Below are 22,955 nucleotides of genomic sequence, written 5' to 3'. Positions count from 1 at the left end.
ATTTAGGGATGTTTTTAAATCTAGGTTCGCCGATCATCATCTCGATGGTTGATTGCTTACATAAACATCGTACATCTTTTTATCGCTCACGATCATCAGTACAACACCGTGAAACGCGGTTTCTACCGTTTTCATAATGATAAGAGCCCATCGATTACTATCCATCGCATTTCTTATGGACATCCCTAGATTTGAAATCTATGGACGTCCCTAGATGATGGGTCCTCATATATATATATATATATATACTGGGAAATGGTAATTTAAGGGTATTCCTAAGTTACTGTTCTCTAGGGACTTTTTACTCACAGCCGTTTGATCATTTATATAAGTACAGTACATTTTTTACTTTTCATGATTGTAGAACGCGTTTTCTACTGTTTATGATGATCATAGAATAACAGTTTTTACCAGTCTTTATATATATATTGAAGGACCAAAAGGCTCATAAAATAACGGTTTTTGATTCCACGGTAAAAATGAAGGGTGACCCCCAATTCTTAAATTCTTCTCTATGGTACCAGTTGTTGTTTCATTAAATTTGCTCGTTATGGATTGGTACCAAGATCGAGTCCTAGGCAAGCGGATCTAATTTTAACAGCCGGCACAGTAACAATGAAAATGGCTCCTTCTTTAGTGAGATTATATGAACCAAAATATGTTATTGCAACATTCAAAAATCTCAAGTTCAAGATTTGGAAGAAGTGGAGTGCAAGCTTGCAATCCAAACTCCACGTCCTTAATTAAGGGTGTGCAGGCTGGATGATCGATCTTTAGGCCTGTGCATATGCCCTTGACACGTGGGTTGTTCACATTTTGTCAATGGAAAATACTTCAAGAAGTCATGCGGAAGCATCCTATATTGTTGAATAAAGTGCCCACTTTGCATAGATTGGGTATACAAGCATACCAACCCATTTTTAGTAGAGGAACATATTATTTGTTTACATCCATTAATTTGTAGAGGCTTCAATGCAAACTTTGATGGGGATCAAATGGGTTCTCATATGAATCTCTTTGTCTCCCATATGAATCTCTTGTCTCTAGCTACTTGAGATTTCGTACCAACCCAAGATATGCTAATTTGGCTCGATCGAGAATGGTTGAGATATTTTTTATATGCATGTTCATATATTTATAATCTATGAATGTTGCTACAGACCGTTGGATTTCAATCCAATGGTTCTACTACTATGTTATAAATAAACTCTATTTCTATTAAACCTAAAAACTTAATCTAAAACTAAACAAACCCTACTAACCCTTAATTAGTACACATTGTAGCATTTTAATAATTAATAATTACTGTGCTCAACTGCAGCAATTGATGTTTCTTCATATACAAACCCTACTAACCCTTAATTAGTACACATTGTAGCATTTTAATAATTAATAATTACTGTGCTCAACTGCAGCAATTGATGTTTCTTCATATAATATATATATATATATATATATATATATATATATATATATATATATATATATATTTGGGTGTATTTTGGGAAGAAAAAATGATTTTAGGAATGAATGAAAATTTTGGGTGAAGGGATGATATGTTGAGGGTTTTTTATTTATTTATTTATTTATGATGATCATAAAACAAAATAAATAACATTTTATTGTATTTTTTTTTTAAATGAAGAAAAAAATACCACGGGTATGTTTTGTAAATAAAAGAAATTTTGGGGATGTAGAAGTGATATATTGGGGATTTATTTTATTTATTATGATCATAAAATAAAATATAAAAAAATTTATTGGTAACTATTTTAAAATGTAAAATGTATATGTATAAATATATGTATGCTCAAAATAAACAAGAATTTCTTCTTACTTATGTCTCTCCTTTTCTTTGAATACTTAACATATTTAGTTTTTACTTAATTAATTTGTTACATAATTTTATTTTTTATTTTTTAAATTTATCTTTCTATCATCTTTTGATTTATTATTATTAATTTCTTTTTGTATATTATTCCAAAGTGTATTAAAGAAATTGATAAATACAAGAGAGCAATGTTGATTAGAACACTTGGAATGAACGGATTGATAATGATGTATGACTTGAATTTAATTGAACTTTTTCTCAACATTTTGGATGCTTCTTTGGACCCTTCTTTTTGCCACTATTCTGCCGGAATTATACTTTTATATTATTTTATTTTAATTTTATATTTATCCATAATTACATTTATATAAACATATCAATTTAAAAAATTAACAAAAAAAAACCTATAAAATTTAGTTTATTCTTCATCACAAAAGTGAATGATAGATAAATTACATCTAAATAAACTTCATCTCAAGATATATATATATATATATATGGGAAAAATTATTTTATTTTAACCTCCTATATTTGGTTATATTTAGCAGGAAAAATAAGAAAAAAGTTCTTATAGATAATTATATATACACACACACACACATATATATACTTTTGCTGGTTTTATCATGGTATGCAAAAAAATATAAATTTTATGGGTATGTATTTGCAATCATACCCTAATTAAATGGCCTAAAATAATTCAGAATTTTAAGAATAAACATAATGTGTAATTATAATTCAAAATTCAGTAAATGAAAGTGAAATCAAGAGGATTTTTCATCAAATGATCCAGAGACACATTATAAGAAACCATTCAAGTAATCCAAATCAATGAAGACAAAGAACAATTAGTGAAATAAGGAGTTCCTTAACTTGGATTTAAAAGTTTAGATTATATAATTGCCAGTATTCAACAGAAAAGAAAGTAATCTTGACAATAAAAAAAAAATAAGACGTCGATAAGTAGTAGTTCTGAGGAATATTCAATGAAGAGTTGATGCATGACAAGATAAAAATTGTTCAAGTTGACTGATTAAAGATGAAATCGATATTCGAAGTAATTAACACCAAATTATTACCTTTTTAAATAGTCAAGATTCATCCTGTTCATTGCTGCAAATCAATCACAGGTTCATGAAACACAACAACGTGACATATATATCCTGTTCCTGCAAATGAGATGTTTGGAGTTCATGCATTAATGATTAATGCATGACAAGATAAATGAAATAAGTAATTAAGACGATGAAAAGATGAAAAGACAAAGTATGATCACCTTCTTTTCCAATCAAGACTCATCCTGTTTTTTTGTTGCAAAACAAACAATGATCCATGGACACAACTCCCTCAAGTAGTAACAAATAGCATTATGTTTATGCAGTAATTGCATTCAAAGGTTTGATAAAGATTCAAGATATCAATGCATAACAAGATATAACTTGTGATTGAAGATAAAAATGACTGATGAAAATAATAACCGACTCCATCTAATAGGATGGCAACTAGAAGGCTCAATAACGGCTTTATTTTCTAGTCCTGTTCATCATAATTCATCAAAAAATAACTCACATAGTATTATATTTATCCATTATTTAGTGTTAAATCACAATGTGGAGATAAGTAGTTTTTCAGATACAGCTTGTTCCTGCAACTAATAAATTGATAAAGCTGATCCAACGAATCGTATAGTAAGCATATTTGATTTAGTTTTTACTGAACCTGGGAATGATATTGAAGGCTTATTTTTTGCCTTCCACAAAATAATCAACAAAAGGAAACATGTTTATAAAATGCAGAAACACAAATAGATCATTAATGGAGAGCAGGAACTATTTGAACATGAAAGAAAATTTGGCATGGAGATATATGCACTGCTTGCTGGCTGTTTAGAAGTGTCATTTTTTATTCATAGAGTTAAGAAATTTTACTGATAATAAAAACATTCTTCCCATCTATTATTAATGTCATTTAGGGCGTAACAGCCATCTAACTATAATGAATGCCATAAAGCAGCAATGATACCAAACATAAGAATGCTATTTCTAGAATACAGGAGGAAGGGGAACAAGCAACAGTTTGTGGTGGAACTCAGAGAATAAGAGCGAACAAATGCAAAATGCTTGATGGGATATTATGAAACATATCTCTTTAAAGTGCATACCATGTAATTATTCAAGCGCATAACCATTGGATGCACCGATGTTATTGAATGTATACATAATCCACAATCTAGCTTTGTTGTTCATTGAGATTCATAATTATAAAATTATCAAAATGTGAAAATAATGACCAAATGGCTGCATAGAATGCTGGGTCGTTAGTTTTATCCCTTTTCACATGACCACATAAGGAAACCTACATACCTTTTGCATGCTTAAGAATTGAGAGAGAAATCTGTCATCATGTCCCATGAAATATGATTGCAATGGACTAATAAACCATGAAAATGGAAAAAAATTTTCAGGGAACTAATACAATTGAGGAACCAAAAGCAAACAATGCTTCCAGGCCTCTCAGAGAATGGAGGAAAAAAAAAACAGAGATCCTAGATTTCTTTCAAAGATTATAAGACCAGGCTATAAGGAATATGGAAGATTTTGTTGCTTATAGTTCTTTCAGATAAAACATATTTGCCAGGCTACTAAAATAGGAGAATGGCCACCATTGTTTGACCTGCAAAACAAACTCCAACGTCTCACAGTAACATACCATTTCTCTGGATCAAATTCTGTGAATAATTCACATATTCATGAACCTTTCAAAGCATAGTAATCAGCCAAACAAGCAACCAACATTCATTAGATTTCATAACATTTATATTGGCAATCAAAGAAACCACATCAATTCAAACCACTTGAAAGTTCATTCTCAATGAAATCACAAGCATATCAAAGAGATTATTTCAATGTTACGAGAGAAAAGAAGCTAAGTGATTGACTCACTCATGGCAAGAGCTTGCCAGCACGAAACACCGCATACTTGGAAGCCTGCGCATACTCATACGGCACTTCAATGTCCTTCAAGAACTTCTCCAGCAGCTCCTTAGCCCTCTCCGGATCAGCAGTCTCGCACTCCAGCTCATAGTTTGTCCCAAACTCAAACTGAGTCTCATCCAGCTCAAGCACAAGCCCCTCCTCCCACCCATACACAGACCTAACATTCTTAAACCCACCAAAACAAACAAAAGCTCCCACCTTTCCTCCATCCCCCTTCATCCCAAGCTCATCCACAACCTTTTTCATGATACACGAAGTGCTAGCAAGATCAGCGAGCCGCCAAGGCTCGGCAGCGCAGGCTCTGCCAAGCGTGGGCTCAATATCCTCCTCCTCCTCCTCAACCCGGCTAACACCGCCGGAAAGCTGAGCACGGGCCTTGAGCGACAGCACGCAACGGGTATCACCATCGTAGAAGCGAAGACGAAGGACTGCAAACCGAGAGGAGAGCTCCCCAGCGGCTCCATCAAAGAAAAGGTTATCCTGAAGATGCGTGCGGAGATGGCGAGGAGCCAGAGCCTCAGAGAGGCGCTGATGAGCAGCGGCATCAGGGAGACGGAGCTTGACCTCGACCTCCATCAAAGCCCAATCCGGTGCGATTTCGACGCCGGATCGAGTGGTTCAAGGCGATCGAGGAGGAGATTCGCGGGTTTAGGGTTAGGGTTTTGGAGAGGGTTAGGGTTAGGGTTAGGGTTAGGGTTTTGGGATCGAAGACGAACGAGTTCTTCGAGCTCGTCTTTGTCTTCGGATTTCACTTCGATCTTCGTCGGCTTCCGACGAATCATTGCTTTTCAGCGACACTCGAGATTTTTGTGAACGAATATGAGCTCTATAATGAGTGTTATTTGTGTTTAACCCCTTAAAACTTTTCATTATTTATAATAAGTTTCCTGAGTTTTTTTTTTAATTTTTATTTTTTATGAGAGAAGTATATGTATATATATATATAAAAAAATCAATGGGTCATTTGCGTAAGGTTCTCAATTTGAGAGGTTCCGAGATTAAAACCTATGCAAGGCAAGAGTGAGATATTGTTGAGTTTGTGAATGCGCTCCATATCTGTATCTGTTCCTGACTTAAATTTTAAATAAGGGTGTTTGTCAATGTCAATATATATATATATATATATATATAAGTATAAAATTTTTGGGGTTTTTTTTTAAATATAGACAAAGATTTTTTTTTTCAATTATATTATGTGGTTTTTCATACTTGTAAAAAAAAATCACTAATTTACATGGACAAAATTATCATTTTATATAAAAAAACGGATTTATATAAAATAATTTTTTTTAGTTTATTAATTTTTTAAAAAATTTATTAGAAAATAGCTTTTCATATGAATGTACAATTTTGTGCTGCTAAAAAGTAAAAACTAACATGTTTTTATTTTTTTTTATAAATTTTAAAAACAACACGAATAGGAAAAAAAAAATCTATGTTGTTATTTTATAAAATTTGAAAACCACAAAAGTTTTTTTTATTTTTTTTACATAACCATGGGGATAAAAAGTATATTTTCATATTTCCCAAGTTTTTTTTTATTTTACATATAAACCCTCTGAAATTTTGAAATACTATCATTAAGTGCCAGTGTGCCACTTGAATTTACGGTTGGGCGGTATTATAATGAGTATTATTTGCATTTATCCGTTTTTTATTTTCATTATTTCTATTAAACTTTTTTAGGCATTTTGCTGATTTAACCCTGACGAATAGTATATTTTCATTTTTTTTTTTGGAAAAAAGGTATATTTTCATATTCGATTATTTTTGTTTATTTTGCATATGTATACCCAATGAAATTTTCGCCGGTAATCAGGACCATTATAAAAAAAGTTTCTGTTATTTCTCATTGATTATTTTTATTGCCCTTATAACCTTAGAAAATATAATTTTGTGTTTTCGATAAATGGTGAAATATAATATTTTTTATGACATTCACTTATTCATTTTCAAACATTTAATCCCTCTAGTCGATTTTTACTTGTTTATTTAGAAAATTTGTGAAGTATTAAATATTATTTTTTTAAATTTACCCAATTTAATGTCCTTCTATAATTTCCAATAATTATATTCAAACCACACATTTTTTTAAAGACATATACTAAATAAAGATAGATTTAGAAAGTTAATATAACTTTTTATAAAATTTATACTATCAAATAACTTCAATCAATTTATTTAATCCAAATGAATTAAATAAAATAGACAAGTAAAAAAGATCAGAGAAGTGAGAGTAATATTTAATTATGTGATTTTTTTTAATTTCAAATTTATAGCATTTATAAAATAAATAAACTCCTATGGTGAAAATATTGGTTGATATAATTATTATATTTATAATTATAAAAATTATTATTTTAGAACTATAAAAATACTGAACGTTAAAAATTAGCATCTAAAAGTTATGGTATGTCTACAAAATTCAAAACATAAACTAAATTTTTTTTTTTGAAATTTGAATTATTGAAATCAGGGGCGAATCCGTAAAAAATGATGTTTGCGTGGTGTATACGCAAATAGTTAACTACTACTTTATATAGGGGTATATACGCAAAGTTCCATTTCAAAAGCTCTCTCGTTCGCGCTCCCGCTTCTCAGAACCCGCCTTCGATTTCCAGCTCGATTTCGATCTCTCCAAGCGATTTGAGATCAAAAAGCTTTCCTCTTTTCTTCATTTCTCGAAGGATTTCAAGCTGTTGGCCGTTTCCTTTTTGCTTTCTTTCTTGGTTTCTCTTTGATTTTTTTTTGCAGGGTGAGGGATGTCGGCTTCTAGGGCTTTGTTCTGGGATTCAGGGAGGAACCGACGGCGTGAGGTATGGTTTCAATTTTCTTTAATTTTCATCTTATTTCTGTTTTAAAATTGTCAAAAGATTGGTTTTTTTGTGAAAGTTCCTAGTGTGGAAATGTATGATGGATCCTTTTTTTAAAAAAAAGATTTGGTTTTATGGATGTAGGTTGATTGGTTTGCGTTGATTTCATCTTCCTTCATCTTCTTGTTTTGAAAAGTTCCTTTTTTTATATATAATTCTACTCGCTTCAGTACCGCCCTCAGTCTTTTACTTCTATGCTCTTTTCTTGATGATGAATTTTTATTTAGGTTTTAGTGTTTTGCTTCAAGTTTCGGTATTATCACATCACAGACGTTCAAGTTCTTAGTACCAATTTCTCTGTATCCTATGGAGAGTTTTTGGTTTTTTCTACAAATTTTCCTTTTGTGTCACTTTAGGTCATTCTAAATATTTTTTTTGGTTGTGTTTTTGGTCCTCAGAATACTCACCGTGCCTCCAATTTACTTTAATTTTCATCTGATTTTCAATTTTAAAACTGTAAAAGATGGGATTTTTTTTCCGAATTTCCTATTGTGAAATTGTAGAATGAACTGGTTTTTGCTGAAATGGTGAAAAGATTTTATCAGATCTTTCTTCATCTTCTTCTTGTTTTGGAAAGGTTCCTTTTTTTTTTCAATAATTTCTGTTTTCTTCATGACCACCATCACTTTTTTACTTCTTTGCTGTTCTCTATAATGGTGGATCTTTATCTTGGGTCTAGGGTTTTTGAGTTTTCAAGCTTTAGCGCTATTATAACACAAACCCTTAAGCTTCATAGTACGATTTACTCTGTATCCTATGCACTGGTTTTGCTTAATTTCCCACAATTTCCTGTCTTTTCACTCTAAACCATTAAATGTTTTGAGATCACATTTTCAGTCTTCTCTTTATTGACTTGTGCCTCTGCATTGTTCTAATTCAGCACAGTTTCATTTTAAGCAACTATTTTATCTAGAGGCTTGACTGTTCAAATCATCCAAATTTTGTGAAGGTTTGCATGTATTTTCCTTTGACTTATGCTTGATATAAATTTTTTTCTCTGATAGTATGACAGGTTCATCCATGTGATGTCCAGAAGCGATTTGGATTTGGCAAATTATTGGCTAATGGAAGCACGGAAATATGAGAACTCAACGATTGAATCTCCTTATAAGAGACGCTTGAAGGAGTGTGTTTTTGAGGGGAGAACTCGTGTCCTTTCCAACAAGTCACCCCCTCAAGTTCAGCATGACTGTCTTTCACTCAAGGCCGTTAACCCGAAGAGGCAAATTCCAAAGGTTACAATACTTTCTTCTTATTCTCTTCCTGCTATAAGATATGATCAGAACTCTGGTTATTAATTCTTTTGTTAGTGACTCTCATTTCATCGGTACTTCCTTAGGCTGCTGATTTTATACTCGATGCTCCTGATATTCTGGATGATTACTATGTAAATCTTCTGGATTGGAGTAGTAGCAACATTTTGGCAGTTGCTCTTGATAAGACAGTATACTTGTGGAATGAATCTGATGGCTCCACCACTGAACTTTCAACATTTGATAGCTCTGTCACCAGTGTTAGCTGGTCGCATGATGGGCGGAGACTGGCTGTGGGCTTGCACAAGGCTGAGGTTCAATTATGGGACTTGGAATCTCATTGTCTGGTTAGTATCCTTTTTTATATTTCACCATAATTTTAGTAACATACCTTTTATTTGAGTTTTGGAGAGAGTTTGTTTAATTTTTCTCTTGGGGTGGTTTGTGTATCCTGTCTTGTTCCTGCAGTTTAGGAAATTGCAAGGAGTGCACAATTCCAGAGTTGGATCCATTGCTTGGAACAACCATATTCTGTCAACAGCAGGAAAGAAGATAGTGAATTTCGACACAAGGGCTGAACCCCGTGCTTTTCAGACTTGTCAAGGGCATCGAGGAAGATTATGTGGACTGAAGTGGTCTCCATCAGGTCGGCAATTGGCTAGTGGGGGAGACGATGGACTTGTGTGCATATGGGAGCTCTCAATGGCTTCCAGTAATCGATGGCTTCATAGATATAACAACCACAAAGGCAGCGCTAAAGCCTTATGCTGGAGCCCTGTGCGCGGTAATTTGCTTGCTTCTACTGGAGGTGACAGTGATCAATGTATCTTAGTCCGGAACACAAGCACTTGCGAAGTGCTCAGCATGGTGAATACCGGTTGTCAGATTAATGAAATTCTTTGGAGTATTGACGGAAAGGAACTCTTGAGTTCCCATGGCTCCTATGACAATCAACTTATGTTATGGAATTATCCATCAATGACCAAGATTACAGATATTCCTGGTCATTCCACACGGATATTGTTCATGGCTCAGGTTCGAAGCAACTTTCTTCTCTGTTCTTTTTCAGTGCTATTTCTATGCCATTATACAATTACTTGCTACACTGTCATTTTAGTAACTGAATTGTGTTATTTTGCCATTTTAGAGTTCAGATGGGAGCACAGTTGCAACTGCAGGAGCAGATGAATATTTAAAGATTTGGAAGAATGTTTTGCCTAAACATTCTACCAAGACTTCTCAGCCCTTTGCCAATGTGAATCTCATCCGGTAAAAGAGTAAATCGGAACTTGTGGTAAGTCAGGTATTGTTAACACTCTGTTCTTCGTTGTTCCGGGGCCTCTTGCTTTCTATTTATTACTCTTGCCAAAACCTTTTATCCATTTGGTCTCAGTCTCTTGACATCAACAGCTTCCAGGTATGTCTATTCCACCTTTAGTATTCTCTTTTGAACTCTCATTCACAAGGTAGTAGAGTTATTTTCAAAGACATGTTTCTATAAACATAGATTTTGCATTTAAAAAATACTTATTATCTTGAGCATGGAGATAATCATGCAGTCTTCTGAATTCGGCTTTATAATTTTGATTTATATGCCTTAATTTCTGTTACATGCCTCTGACAATACTTATTTTCTTTCACCTTTTTCATATATATAGTTAAAGCTTTTAAAATGATGATTATTTGAAAATCTGAATCTTAATTGATACAATCATTCTCTGCAAGACTAAGGGTGACATTCATGACTTGGAATTGGGTTTATATAAGCTCAATTTTGACAGATTACAATTCATCTTAGATTACATATAAATTAACATTTGTCCAGACTTGATCTATAAATCTCATGGAAATATTTTAATTGCTGTTTGTATCATAGAAATATTTCATTCATGTTTGCTTGTCACTTGTCAATATTTCATTAGACAAGGGTTTCACTTGATGATTTTGTTTCTTGCGAGGATCAAAATGACCGGCTTTGCATCCAAAGGACCAAGACCGTTCACTAGCTGAGAAACAAAGCATTGGAATGATCGATTCGAGGACTCACACCAACTACAAGAGCAGCATCAAGGTACAATTTTCTTTTCCAGTTGATATGGTTTGCATTTTGGTTGCTATAAGAAAAATTTTTCTTTAGATATGTATATATATATATATATAAACAGGAATATGAATTCGTTCCAAATTGGCTGTATATTTGTTGTACCTTATATATTTTATTGCCATATGGACACTAGTATTGGATTTACTTTTATCGATCTATCAATGAAGCCTAGGCAACAAACACGCGCAGATATAGTTATCAGGCACAAATTTGTAAATAAATCCATTCAATTTTTAAGTAGTAGAATGCACTCTTGAAGCCAAAAACTCACTTCATATCTCAAATCATTAGCACTTCATTTTTCTTCTTCTTTATCAACCTTCCATGCCTCAATGTTCTTGTTATATCATGAGCAAAAGGTGTTGATGCTTCAGACTCTTAAACTAAAACTTAATTTTTCACATATTCTCATCTCAATTGTATTCTTCTGCAGTTCAATTAGCATTGCATGTATCTAGACATACATAAATTTCATTCCTACTTGCTTTATTCTGTGTATAGTTTTTCACTCTTGTTTCAATTCTTGCGAGGATCAAACTGGCCAGCTTTGCATCCAAAGGACAAAGACTGTTCACTCACTGAGGAAGAAAGCATTGGAATGATCGATTCGAGGACTCTCACCAACTACAAGAGCAGCATCAAGGTTCAATTTTCTTTTCCAGTTGATATGGTTTGAAATTTGGTTGCTATAAGAAATATTCTTCTTTTTTACTGATAAAAATTAATCTCATCTGGTACATTCTACATATATATATATATATATATAAACAGGAATACGAATTCATCCCTAATTGGCTGTATGTTTGTTGTACCTTGTATATTTTATTTACATATGGACATTAGTTTTGGATTTACTTTTATCGATCTATCAATGAAGCCTAGGCAACAAACACACTCAGATATAATTAACGGACACAAATTTGTAATCCATTCAATTTGCAAGTGTTAGAATGCACTCTTCAAGCCAAAAACTCTTAACTAAAACTCAATTTTTCACATATTCTCATCTCAATTGTATTCTTCTGCAGTTTAATAAGCATTTTATGTGTCTAGATATTTATAAATTTCATTCCTAATTGCTTTATTCTGTGTATAGTTTGTCACTCTTGTTTCAATTCCGCTCGCTTTAAAATTTATCTTCTGATGACATTTAGAGTGAAATAACCCACTCCAATCTATCGAACATAAGTTTTCGATTTTTTTTCTAATGGACTGTTGCAATATCTGTGATTAATTAACTGTTGTTCTGTTTTTTCTTGTGGACTATATATATATATATATATATATGTATGTATTTATGTATATCATATTTCAATCATAATCTTTGATGTGTTACAACAGGTGTATATCTGTTGAGAATGGAATTTTTCTTTTCAATATTCTGGTATTTTTTTATTATATATATATATATATTACTTTTATAACATTTAAAAATATTGTTTTGCAGGGAGGCTGAGATTCACTTTGCTCCTGAAAATGTTTCTGATTCAACTTCATCAAGTTTTGGTGCTGACCACAAAATGCAGAAATGATTTTTTTATTTTCCATGGTACATTTTTCTTGTATGTATTAACTTTTGAAACAAATTCACATTTACAATTATTTGCTATGTTTTTAAATAAAATTCACAGATTTTATTTATTTGTTCAAACAAAGTTGTAATTTTGATTTCACTGAGCATTCATTTCTTTACAAAGGTACAGCAAATTACATCTCCATCTTTGCATCTACTTTTGACAGTCTCACTAATCTTGTCAGATAACAAAAAAATATATATCATCGGAAGAATTTCTTGAAGCAATCGGCCATTGTCGGCGAACAATTTATAAATGATGTCTGCCGAAAAAACCTAGCAAGATCTTCAATCACTCTTTGAAAAGCTTTGAGGTTTACTGCTTGCAAAGGTCAACCATACAGCAGTGCCGGTTAAGTAAAAGAAGATTGACGGCACAAACAATGATAACTGCATCAAAGAAACTGATTGTTTATGTGCTGAAATTCGGAGTCAATGAAACCCGGAAATAAGTTTATCTTAATTTATTGCTTACACTCCATGAATGAGTCGAGTCAAGAATATATCCCGTGAGAGCAACACCGATAATTCCTGGTACTGCTCCAATTGTGTTTGTGATGCCCTGTGCAAAGAAAATAAAACCATAGCGATACCAATTTTCAACCGAACTTCTAAAGTAATGCATAAACGATAACTAGGAAGACGAAAGACATACCAAAAGTATACTTGCATATTCAGGAGATATGTCTTGATGAGTGCAATACAGTCCTGCAGTACGATGATACATTTAAATAAATATTGGAACAAAACTTTTCGTGTGTGTGTATTATGACTTGGGTGAAGTTTGAAGTGGCACCTGATAAGGCGAAGCTTGAGAGAGCTAAACCACCACTGAGAATTAATACGATTTCCCAAGGTGGTAGACCGAGATCCAAAGAGGAAAGAATCATGCACGTTGCAGGAGATAAAAAGGCGATTGTTTGGCAAAGTTTTCGAACCTGGATACCCGAACAGTTGAATGATTACAAGGTTGATGTGGGCTGATTGCGAAAAACTTATGAAATTTATCGGAAAGGGTATTGCACTTACTGTTGTTGTTTCAACTCCATTTGAGATCAAATTGTCAGCAAAAGGTGCCGCAATGGAAGTGACAAGAATTGATCCTAATGAAGGGATAATAGAGACCTATAAGGAAGTCATAAGAAGAAGAATATATAAATAAAAAAAATGAAAAGGGTGGTGTAAATGCTATAGAAGTTGGATCTTCTTGATTTAATAACCTATCATGTAAATTCATAGTGTCATTGTGTCAATGATGATAGATAACATATATCCACAAACATGGAAAAAAAAATTGAAGATGCTATAATATAATGGTTCAATGGAGATATCTGCATTTTTCTTCTTCATATCATTTCTCAGAAAAATGGCACACTGAAACAAAATAACAAGCACTCATTCTCAAATCTATCTTGAAAACATGAAAGTGATGGTTGAGAAAGATTACCCATGCAGCCTCTGTCAGGTTTAGGTTGAGCTCCTCGCTGCATTTACGACAGGACAGATTCAGTTTAGATGTGATCATCTAAAAATAAATGACATATTTGTGGTTGCAAAAGGAACTATTATTGGTGTAGAAATCTTGGAAATACGAATTTCCAGATTATAAAAAGGAAAAGTTGTATGATCTGAAAACTATAAAATTTTTAGTCATACCATTTGTAGGAACCTTGGAAATAAAGTGTTTCTGTGATACTTAGTCTCACTCAATATTTTCGTAATGCACTTTTTGTCAGATTATGAGTTTATTATCTCAAAATGAACTTGCAGATCCACTGTGTTCTTCAGAAAGTAAATGACCAGCAATATAGAGTCAAATCATTAGAGAATAAATCCATGATGTTCGCATAAAATTTTGCTCAAAGCTCCTTGAACAATATACAGTGACTGATCATTTGAAGTTATATACAAGGATTTACAGGTTTTGCTTCTTTGGGATTCTAATGATTAGCTACTTTAGAACATAATTCTTCTCATGTGATGTTGAGTTCTGATAAAACTAATGACTGATGAAAGTTGGCAACACAATATTGTCAACTAGAAAAATATAAAAAAAGCACATGGAAGTGTTTTACCTGAAAAAAGTAGGGAGCCAAGATAAGCATGTGTAATGGCCCCAACTACCACAAAAATGGGCATATATCATTGCCCATACCGCTGGGCTTTTGAAAAATGCTTTCCATGGTACACTCTGTAAATATCGAGCTAATTAAAATGCAAGAAGTAAAAGGTGAGCCGCATTAAATAACTTTATTATGCTGGCAAATGCATTATATAAAATCACATGACTACACAGAAATGCCCACGATACATCGAATGGCTTGTTCCTTAGTTCTTTTTTGTGTTCAAGTAATACTTCATAAGCATAACTTAAATCTATGAATTACTTTATAAACAAGGTTAAAGCCATAAGTAAACCCTAAAGTTGAGGTAGTTGTTTGTTTTGACCCCTCGGGTATAAACATCTTCTTTTATAGCCCTTGAAAATGGAACTATACGACTTTTATTCCTTTTGCTTCCTCTGTCCTATGTGGACTCATAAAAATGCACCGTGTTTTGCCACATCAGTTGTCATGTTAGATAAAAGGGCCAAAATGAACATCTTTATATTTTAGGGGCCAAAACAAACAATGACCAAAAGTTTAGGGCTTAATAGTGGCTTAAACCCTTATCAATATTATTTAGTATTAAATTTTATACACCTTCATAGACATATAAGCATGCATGTCCAAAATTTATGAACAAGTATACCAAACATATTATGTTGGGCCAATTCAAACCAAAAGCTTACGCTGATAAGGTGAGAGACCTAAAAATATATATTGATATACATATTTACCAAATCCACTAATGTGGGAGACTATTATGTTTAACCAATTAACAATGCTATATGTCCATACGATATTTTTATGACAAAGTTAATGATTAAAGTAACAAGATAACAACAGGCTCCTAATCACATTTCTAAAGCATTGTCTAATCCTCCCGCTTTTACATCACAAATTGAGCCATACCTTAAGTGAATCAGCCAATTCTGTTAATGATGATGCACCCTGTGATACTTGTCTAGAGATAGGAAAACTTGAATCTGAAGATCCTGGCCTCAATCCTAGCAAACAGTTCCCATAAAGTTATTAATAAAGAACCATTAAAATCAAAGTCACAAAACAAGTTAATGATTGGTATTGATAAGAATGAGCAATTTTTTTTTAAACCATCAAAATACATGCCAATAGGATAGAATATAAAAAATAGAAGTATTCTTTCTGAGTGAAGAATGGAATTTCATAGGGAGACAGAATATTGTAGTCTCATTTTTAGTTAAACATTTTCGATCATTTTGAGTTTATTCCCTTTCTAAATTTGTCATCAAGTTTTGTTGAGCATGGCAGAGTGTTAAGTAGTTGAGTTTGCTAAATCTGCAACAAATGTTTATAAAATGTTTGTTGGAATATGGTTGAACTAGTTTCCCCTCTTTGAAAGTCTCAACCCATGTGGCTTTCTAATCAATTTGGAGTGCAAAATCCAACAAGTTCACCAAGTTCACCTTCTCCAAGCAAGAAAACTGCATATTAGGTATAGAAGCACACTCACCAAACATGTTTTTATTGCCAAATGACAATTCCTTTTCTTTTACCAACTCAAATCCCAAACACCTTCCATAGGCAAAAGCAACAAGTAAGGATCCAGTCAGAAAAAAGTCAGAATACAAAATTAAAATTCTCACATTTAATATTAATCTTTCAAAAAACCATGGAAATAGACAAAATACAAAACATACGAGCAATGTGAAAGCAAATGGTGGTAAAGCTGGAAAGTGCATGTTGAAGAGACTATCAAGCTTTATCTATTTTACTCACCAAATTATCCCAAGGACGCCAAATATGTAAAACACTGATTCCCAATCAAAGGTTTGGATGATGGGAGGAGCAAATAGTAGCCTGCAAGTTTACTGGGTGTCACAGACAAAATAAAGGCATTCATTACTCTCAAATTGCACAAGGATAAATGCCAAGGCAATTCTATGCAATAACTTGAATATATTCAGTATGAACTGCACATGCTTGCCTCGAAAGAAGATTACCATTATTAGAAAAAAGTGGTCATATGGCTATAGCAGCACACTAAAACATGCATGATACTATAAAGATGTCTTAATGGACCCATTCAGATCACTCTTTGGTGAATCTAGCATGATAGAAAACCAAATGATAAATTAATTAAATGATTCATTCATTAAAAGGGAGTATAAATTAGAAAAAAGGAAAACGATATAAAATCAAGGAGGTTTCAAAAACAACCCTTTGAATTGTGCTTTTTTTGATGAATAGTTTTCTAATGAACAAAATATAAATTTGTGATGTTAAATATTCCCATTTTACTGTAATATACCCATAATAATTAAACATCACTTGAGCATAATTTTGACTTTCACGCAATATAAAATACTCTCATAAGAGAAAAATTAGAACTTGCTAGAACTTAAACTGACAGATGTACATCTTCTACGAACTCTGTTATCAAGATGTCTGGTTGTGTTACTTAGTGAGCTTTAGGAAGCTGTTTTTGCAAAGAATCAGTTATATATATTAAAAAATGGATCACCAGGAAGCCAACCTGATCAAATTCAGGATAGAAGAAACTAGAAAGATAACCTATATAAACACATACATGTTCCCTATATGTACGCACAAGACCTAGTCTTATATGTTCCCTATATGAGCACATGACACCTAGATCTGCAAACATGTGATCTCACTACTAACCACTGCTTTTGGATGACTTATTATGTTCCGGCCACACACCTATGGCGCAAACTCTGTACCCATGTGTGAGCAAGAGTGATTTTGGTGATAAATGGTTTCCCCTATATCCTAAAAATGATAAAATTGCAATTTCTTAAACAATGCTATAGTTCATAATCTCTACTGAAGTGTTCATGTTAGTAAGAAAGGGTAAAACCAGATTTGAAAAACACATATAAAACATACCCCAAGATGCTTCCTATGCTCAAACCACCAAAAACAACTGCAACTGCTCTGGAACGCTCTTCCAAAGGTATAGTTCTGTATATGGTTGACACCCGAGATAAAAAGTTTAAGGCAACTTAAAATAGTCACTGCCTTGGAAGCGTGCAAGAAAAAATAAAAACTAAAAGATCAGTTATTTAGCATTTACCATGAACAATACAAATAAAAACTATATCAGCAAATGAAAAAAACTACACACTTGAAAGATGTCTCGTAATACTTGTTTTAGATATGCTTTATAATGCAAATGTGCTCATTATCATGTTGTGACTTCAAACTTTTTCTTTGTCTACGATGAAATGTTGATGTCTTACTCATTTAACAATATTTCACAGATTCAATCATGTATTCAATGAACATCTTTACCTAGCATTACTATTATATCTAGTGCTGAGAGACAGCACTTGAATATTTCTCATTGAGTGGCCGCATCTCACGAGTTATAGAGCAACCCATGGCTGAACTGGTAATTTTAGGGTACATATCCATTCAAACACAGTCCTGCGAATGCGTATAAATAAGGCAGCAATTAAGGTTGCACTGAGTTCTTTAATGGGACATTATACACAAATTTCCACTCGGTATTTCAGGTGTCAACACAATGAACATAATTCACATCACCTACCAACCAACGGCAGCCTCCGAGAAATCAATTTGATACAAGGAAAAGCAATGCCAAAGACACTTGCAATCAATGTGCACCCATGGTACTTGTATTTGCATGCATTCAAGCATTTTAATTTACTGTTTCTTATAAGACAAACATTTTTTTGCCAATTTTGTTACTTTTAAATTTCTCAATCAACTAGAATTTTAAGCAAATAAGCATGTTGATGCTTCATTATCCTGTTCAACATTTGTAAATGCTATAAAGATACAATCTCAAACTATACAAAAGCACAAGACACAAATATCATTAGCTAAGCTCACCCATTGGCTGAATAGAATTTTAACCTTTTCTTTTTCCTCAGTCTTAGCATGTAAGAGAACACAAGCACTCAGAATAAAAAGAATCAATATGCAATCAAGCTAAGGTTCACATAATTAATACTACTCCTCAAGCAATGTTAAGCAAATATCATGTTGATGCTTCATTATCCTGTTCAACATTTGTAAATGCTATAAAGATACAATCTCAAACTATACAAAAGCACAAGACACAAATATCATTAGCTAAGCTCACCCATTGGCTGTATAGAATTTTAACCTTTTCTTTTTCCTCAGTCTTAGCATGTAAGAGAACACAAGCACTCAGAATAAAAAGAATCAATATGCAATCAAGCTAAGGTTCACATAATTAATACTACTCCTCAAGCAATGTTAACCTCACTTCAAGATATCATAGGGGAACTAAACATACATAATTGCTCCATTACAACTCATTATGAATTTTGGAATTATTTTGGTATTCTTAATAACAACCTCTAAACCTACCACCTGAAGCATAAAAGAAATGTTGTCTAGGATAAAACATGAAAAAGGATATGCAATAAAAAGAGAACATTTTCATTGACAGTGCATCCATAAAGTTTACATCAAAGATTAACTTGGAAAGTGGAAAATTTAGATATCTTGCCTTGCAATGAGATCAGTTGCTGCTGATGGAGAAACACCTTCTCCTACTCCAACCTGAACAGCCAAAAGAAGCAACAGTAAGGGCTCTACCACAACATTAACTAAATTTCAGAAACATAATATGTTACACATTGTGAGCTTAGCAAAACATTTGTAAAAAGCATCACCCTGCAAATGTACGAATTGACAATGCAAACATTGGTTGATTGGAAAATCAAATAAGACATAAGTTGCTAATGGCAAATACGTGAGTGGATTATCAAGAAACAAGTTGTTTACTGGTCCACTAATCTCTTCAATATTATAGGCAGCTAGCACAATAATTCCACTGATTGTAGGCGCAGACACTTAAAACATGCCCTGAGTGGATTATCAAGAAACAAGTTGTTTACTGGTCCACTAATCTCTTCAATATTATAGGCAGCTAGCACAATAATTCCACTGATTGTAGGCGCAGACACTTAAAACATGCCCTGAGAAGCAAACTTTTTCAAATATATTCAAGCAGTGAGTCACAAAAGCCAAAAAAGTGGATTTTTAATCTTTGCATTTAATACACGGCCAGACACACAATCCTCAAGAAAAGGCTTCCAGTGAGACTTACTCTATTATACTATACTATTTGAATATTTCATAGCCTTAAACTGGATTGAACCACTGGAGAGAATTTCTAGTAAAAAATGAATTACATATTCCATGGGACAGGCTGACAGCTTCGATAAGCCAAGTATACTACACAATGTGGTGCAATGAATTTTGTTATCCAAAACAACTGCCTGACCGAGCCTTGCTTTTTTTAATTTTTACGCAAAGGGTGGAGTTGTCTTTTTATAAAATTTAAAGTTAAGACTTTCGATAATAGGTGTATATAAGCAATGAACATGGTTTGTGGGGAAATATATGCATTGTCCCAAAAAAATATACATAGAGAAAATAAATCCACTACAAGTATGAACATACCAAAATTCTTGACAACACTAGTCCAGGCATAAAACCAGCAACAAAAGGAACTAGTATTGTAGCTAGAGACCAAGCCAAAACACCGACTTCAAGAACTTTCCTGCATTTACAGAATAACCACTGACCATAGAATCTACAATATGAGCTTGAACCAGATAGAAAAGAGGCAAAACCAATGAGTTCCGACTTGAAATAATTCCATCGAATGTACAAAGCTCAATTTACATATCAACTAATCACTAGGATTGGTTGACATCAACATCTCTGGAAAGACTTGTTTGTTGTGAGCTAAAAGAATTATGAACCACAGAAGAAAATGATGGGTGTCCAAATATTTGACTACGAAGAACTTATCTTAATCGTGCAGATGGAACATGGAGAGTGAGTAACAAACCTTCCACCAAATAATTTTGCCAGCCACCCGCCAGGCAATTGACTCAAAGCATAGCCCCAGAAAAATGAAGACTGAACTAGGCCAGCAGTTGATGAATTCCACCCAAACTGATGGGACATGGGAATGATTGCGACACTAAGGTTAACCTTGAATAGCAACAAACAGCACATGATGAGATTGTGTTACCAAGTTAAGTATGTTATATTAGCCATAAACAAAAACAAGCACCTGTCTATGAACAAAAGAAACACAAGCTTTAACAAAAACACACGAAAAATATCAAAAAACATAGTAATACAAGCAGAAGTCTCAGCCAGTCAAATGAAATGCATGGCAACACTATCATCATACTATATCCTCTTTCCAATTTGAAGTCAACTTGATAGGAAACAAATTTTATTCCCAAATGGGGCCTCAGGATCACAAATTCATCATCATGAAAAGTACAAGATTCACAATAATGAGATAAATATCATCTTCACATAACCTCCTCCACATTCAACTCAAGATAAGAACAAGAAATGTTGTTAAAATATGGCAAAGGTAATCCACCAAGATGATTTTTGGGCTTGCCACTGCATGCTGATGATTAATAGGCCACCTCGAAAACCAGATCCACACGCAATCATCATGTAACAATTATTCAGTTGATTAATTGCAAATGCTCCAGTCTGCCCCAATTATTCAACCCAAAATTCTATTAAATCGATTGTCACATTCTCGAAAACTTAAAGCCATGATCATACTTCCATAAGCAAGCTACTATCAGTAAATGCTTACAGCACATTTAGAGTATGCTTTATATTTTTCTCAATTCATTCAATAGTTCTTTTTCCTCTTAAATAAGATTAAAAATACCATAAAAAATCAATCTTCACTGCAGTCATATGCAATACACTAACACTACTCACTAATGAACTCAAAAATGCCAGGAATAAGCAACCAGTACAATCTATTACCAAATTAAAAGCATTTCACATCTAAAACTTAAACTCTTAAACTCTCCAAGATCAAAACTTGCAACTCATTCTAACATCTAAAAAAAAATCAACAACACTCCAAGCATCAACACAGCAATACCTTATCCATATTGCAAATCACGAAGGCGAGAGAAGTAGCACCAATAAGCTTATACCTCTCCGGCAAACTCTTCCATGGAGGCCAACTCCACTTCCCATCCTCTTTTCCCCTCTCCCTCCGAAACCCTAATTCTAACATCTTCACCATCCCTCAAACCATTAAGAGCTCCCCTATCCTTCCCTGAGGCCACATCAACCTCCGTCCCCTCAACGCCGGACGAATCCCTGACCTCCTTCAGCCGCCGAACGGCAGGCCGGAGCCGGAGCCGGAGAAGAGCATTCCCCAACCGAGGGTTTGGTGTATGAAACAATGGCCGTCGGATCACGATCCAACGGTCAGATAGCAACGGTAACCTCACCGCCATCCCACTACTTTTCTCCTGCCCGTTGGGAAGTGCAAGAAACCTTTATTTATTTATTTTTAAAGATCGGCGATTCCGAATCTCAAAGCACTGTGAAGACCGTTGATCTAACGGTTTTCCAGATGATTAAATGGTGACGTGGCAATCAATGCCACGTGGAATGCTTGTTAACCACTAACTATATTTTAGTTCCGTGTATGATGACTTGGTATAAGTAAATAAGTAATGGTTTTGATAGTGAGTTTTTAGTATTTTGATAGGAGTTAAACGAGCCACGTACGGAGCCGTAGGGCACTTAGTGTGCTGATATCCACCACAAACATGCCTAGGGATCTGGTTTCTTGAAATGTGGACGTTAAAGATTTTTTTCAGCTTTTAGTTAATTTGTAGTTTCAGGTATTACAATTATGCACGGCAAAAAAAAATTAAATCCTTGCAAAAATAAATAAATAAATAAATCATGCAAGAAGGACAAGTGGATGAGGACGGGTCCAAGCAAAAGCAAATGGTGGGTGATACACATGACGAAAGAACGCTTCGGGCGAGAAAATGTAATACCCATTATATCAGATTTATTATACCAACCTGTAAGAGGTATATAAAGGGGAGAGGTGAGGGAGAGGAGAGGTAGAGAATGGAGAAGTTATTGAAGCCTTAGTTCTCTGAAAAGAAAGAGAGACCGGGATATCTAGGATTCCATATCCAAAGATTGAAGCTTAAAGGATGCTTGTAACTTTTGTTATCTTTTATTGTCTTTTATTGCTTTTTGTTTATAGTTGTTGAACTTAAGTATTACTAGATTTATGTATACACGCTAACGCTGCGAGTTAACCATATCTAAAAGGAAGATTACAAAGATAGTATAAATTTTGAAAAAAAAAATTGTTAATGTCATTTTTTTTGTAAATCGTTTTCAGTATAAGAA

The 22,955-nt window shown here is 33.6% G+C and overlaps 3 protein-coding genes across 4 annotated transcripts; 1 reads left to right on the top strand and 2 right to left on the bottom strand.

Moving 5' to 3' along the window:
* Nucleotides 1-2,679: 2,679 nt before the first annotated feature.
* Nucleotides 2,680-5,547, bottom strand: LOC120269371 (triphosphate tunnel metalloenzyme 3). Of its 2 annotated transcripts, none has more exons than XM_039276711.1 (2): nucleotides 4,774-5,547; nucleotides 2,680-3,000 (listed from the first exon to the last, which is right to left on the bottom strand). In XM_039276711.1, exon 1 carries the CDS (start codon nucleotides 5,401-5,403, stop codon nucleotides 4,774-4,776), a length of 630 nt encoding a protein of 209 aa, XP_039132645.1. In that variant the 5' UTR covers nucleotides 5,404-5,547; the 3' UTR covers nucleotides 2,680-3,000. The 2 variants fall into 2 exon arrangements, with proteins under 2 accessions (XP_039132645.1, XP_039132646.1); XM_039276712.1 differs by having other exon boundaries at nucleotides 2,680-2,994.
* A 1,875-nt stretch (nucleotides 5,548-7,422) lies between these two features.
* On the top strand, nucleotides 7,423-12,675 carry LOC120268911 (cell division cycle 20.2, cofactor of APC complex-like). Its single transcript, XM_039276171.1, has 7 exons — nucleotides 7,423-7,643; nucleotides 8,705-8,935; nucleotides 9,040-9,300; nucleotides 9,422-9,988; nucleotides 10,101-11,024; nucleotides 11,603-11,700; nucleotides 12,505-12,675. Exons 1-5 carry the CDS (start codon nucleotides 7,590-7,592, stop codon nucleotides 10,224-10,226), a joined length of 1,239 nt encoding a protein of 412 aa, XP_039132105.1. The 5' UTR covers nucleotides 7,423-7,589; the 3' UTR covers nucleotides 10,227-11,024; nucleotides 11,603-11,700; nucleotides 12,505-12,675.
* LOC120268910 (probable anion transporter 6, chloroplastic) lies at nucleotides 12,669-22,053 on the bottom strand. Its single transcript, XM_039276170.1, has 15 exons — nucleotides 21,670-22,053; nucleotides 20,590-20,735; nucleotides 20,196-20,295; nucleotides 19,237-19,289; nucleotides 17,622-17,696; nucleotides 16,491-16,571; nucleotides 16,225-16,286; nucleotides 15,645-15,739; nucleotides 14,706-14,821; nucleotides 14,078-14,114; nucleotides 13,660-13,755; nucleotides 13,427-13,568; nucleotides 13,286-13,338; nucleotides 13,106-13,192; nucleotides 12,669-13,020 (listed from the first exon to the last, which is right to left on the bottom strand). Exons 1-15 carry the CDS (start codon nucleotides 21,814-21,816, stop codon nucleotides 12,919-12,921), a joined length of 1,392 nt encoding a protein of 463 aa, XP_039132104.1. The 5' UTR covers nucleotides 21,817-22,053; the 3' UTR covers nucleotides 12,669-12,918.
* Nucleotides 22,054-22,955: the final 902 nt, after the last annotated feature.

The sequence above is a fragment of the Dioscorea cayenensis genome, chromosome 9 (assembly GCF_009730915.1).
Source record: "Dioscorea cayenensis subsp. rotundata cultivar TDr96_F1 chromosome 9, TDr96_F1_v2_PseudoChromosome.rev07_lg8_w22 25.fasta, whole genome shotgun sequence".
Lineage (NCBI taxonomy): Eukaryota > Viridiplantae > Streptophyta > Magnoliopsida > Dioscoreales > Dioscoreaceae > Dioscorea > Dioscorea cayenensis.
This window is presented reverse-complemented; position numbering and strand designations above follow the sequence as displayed.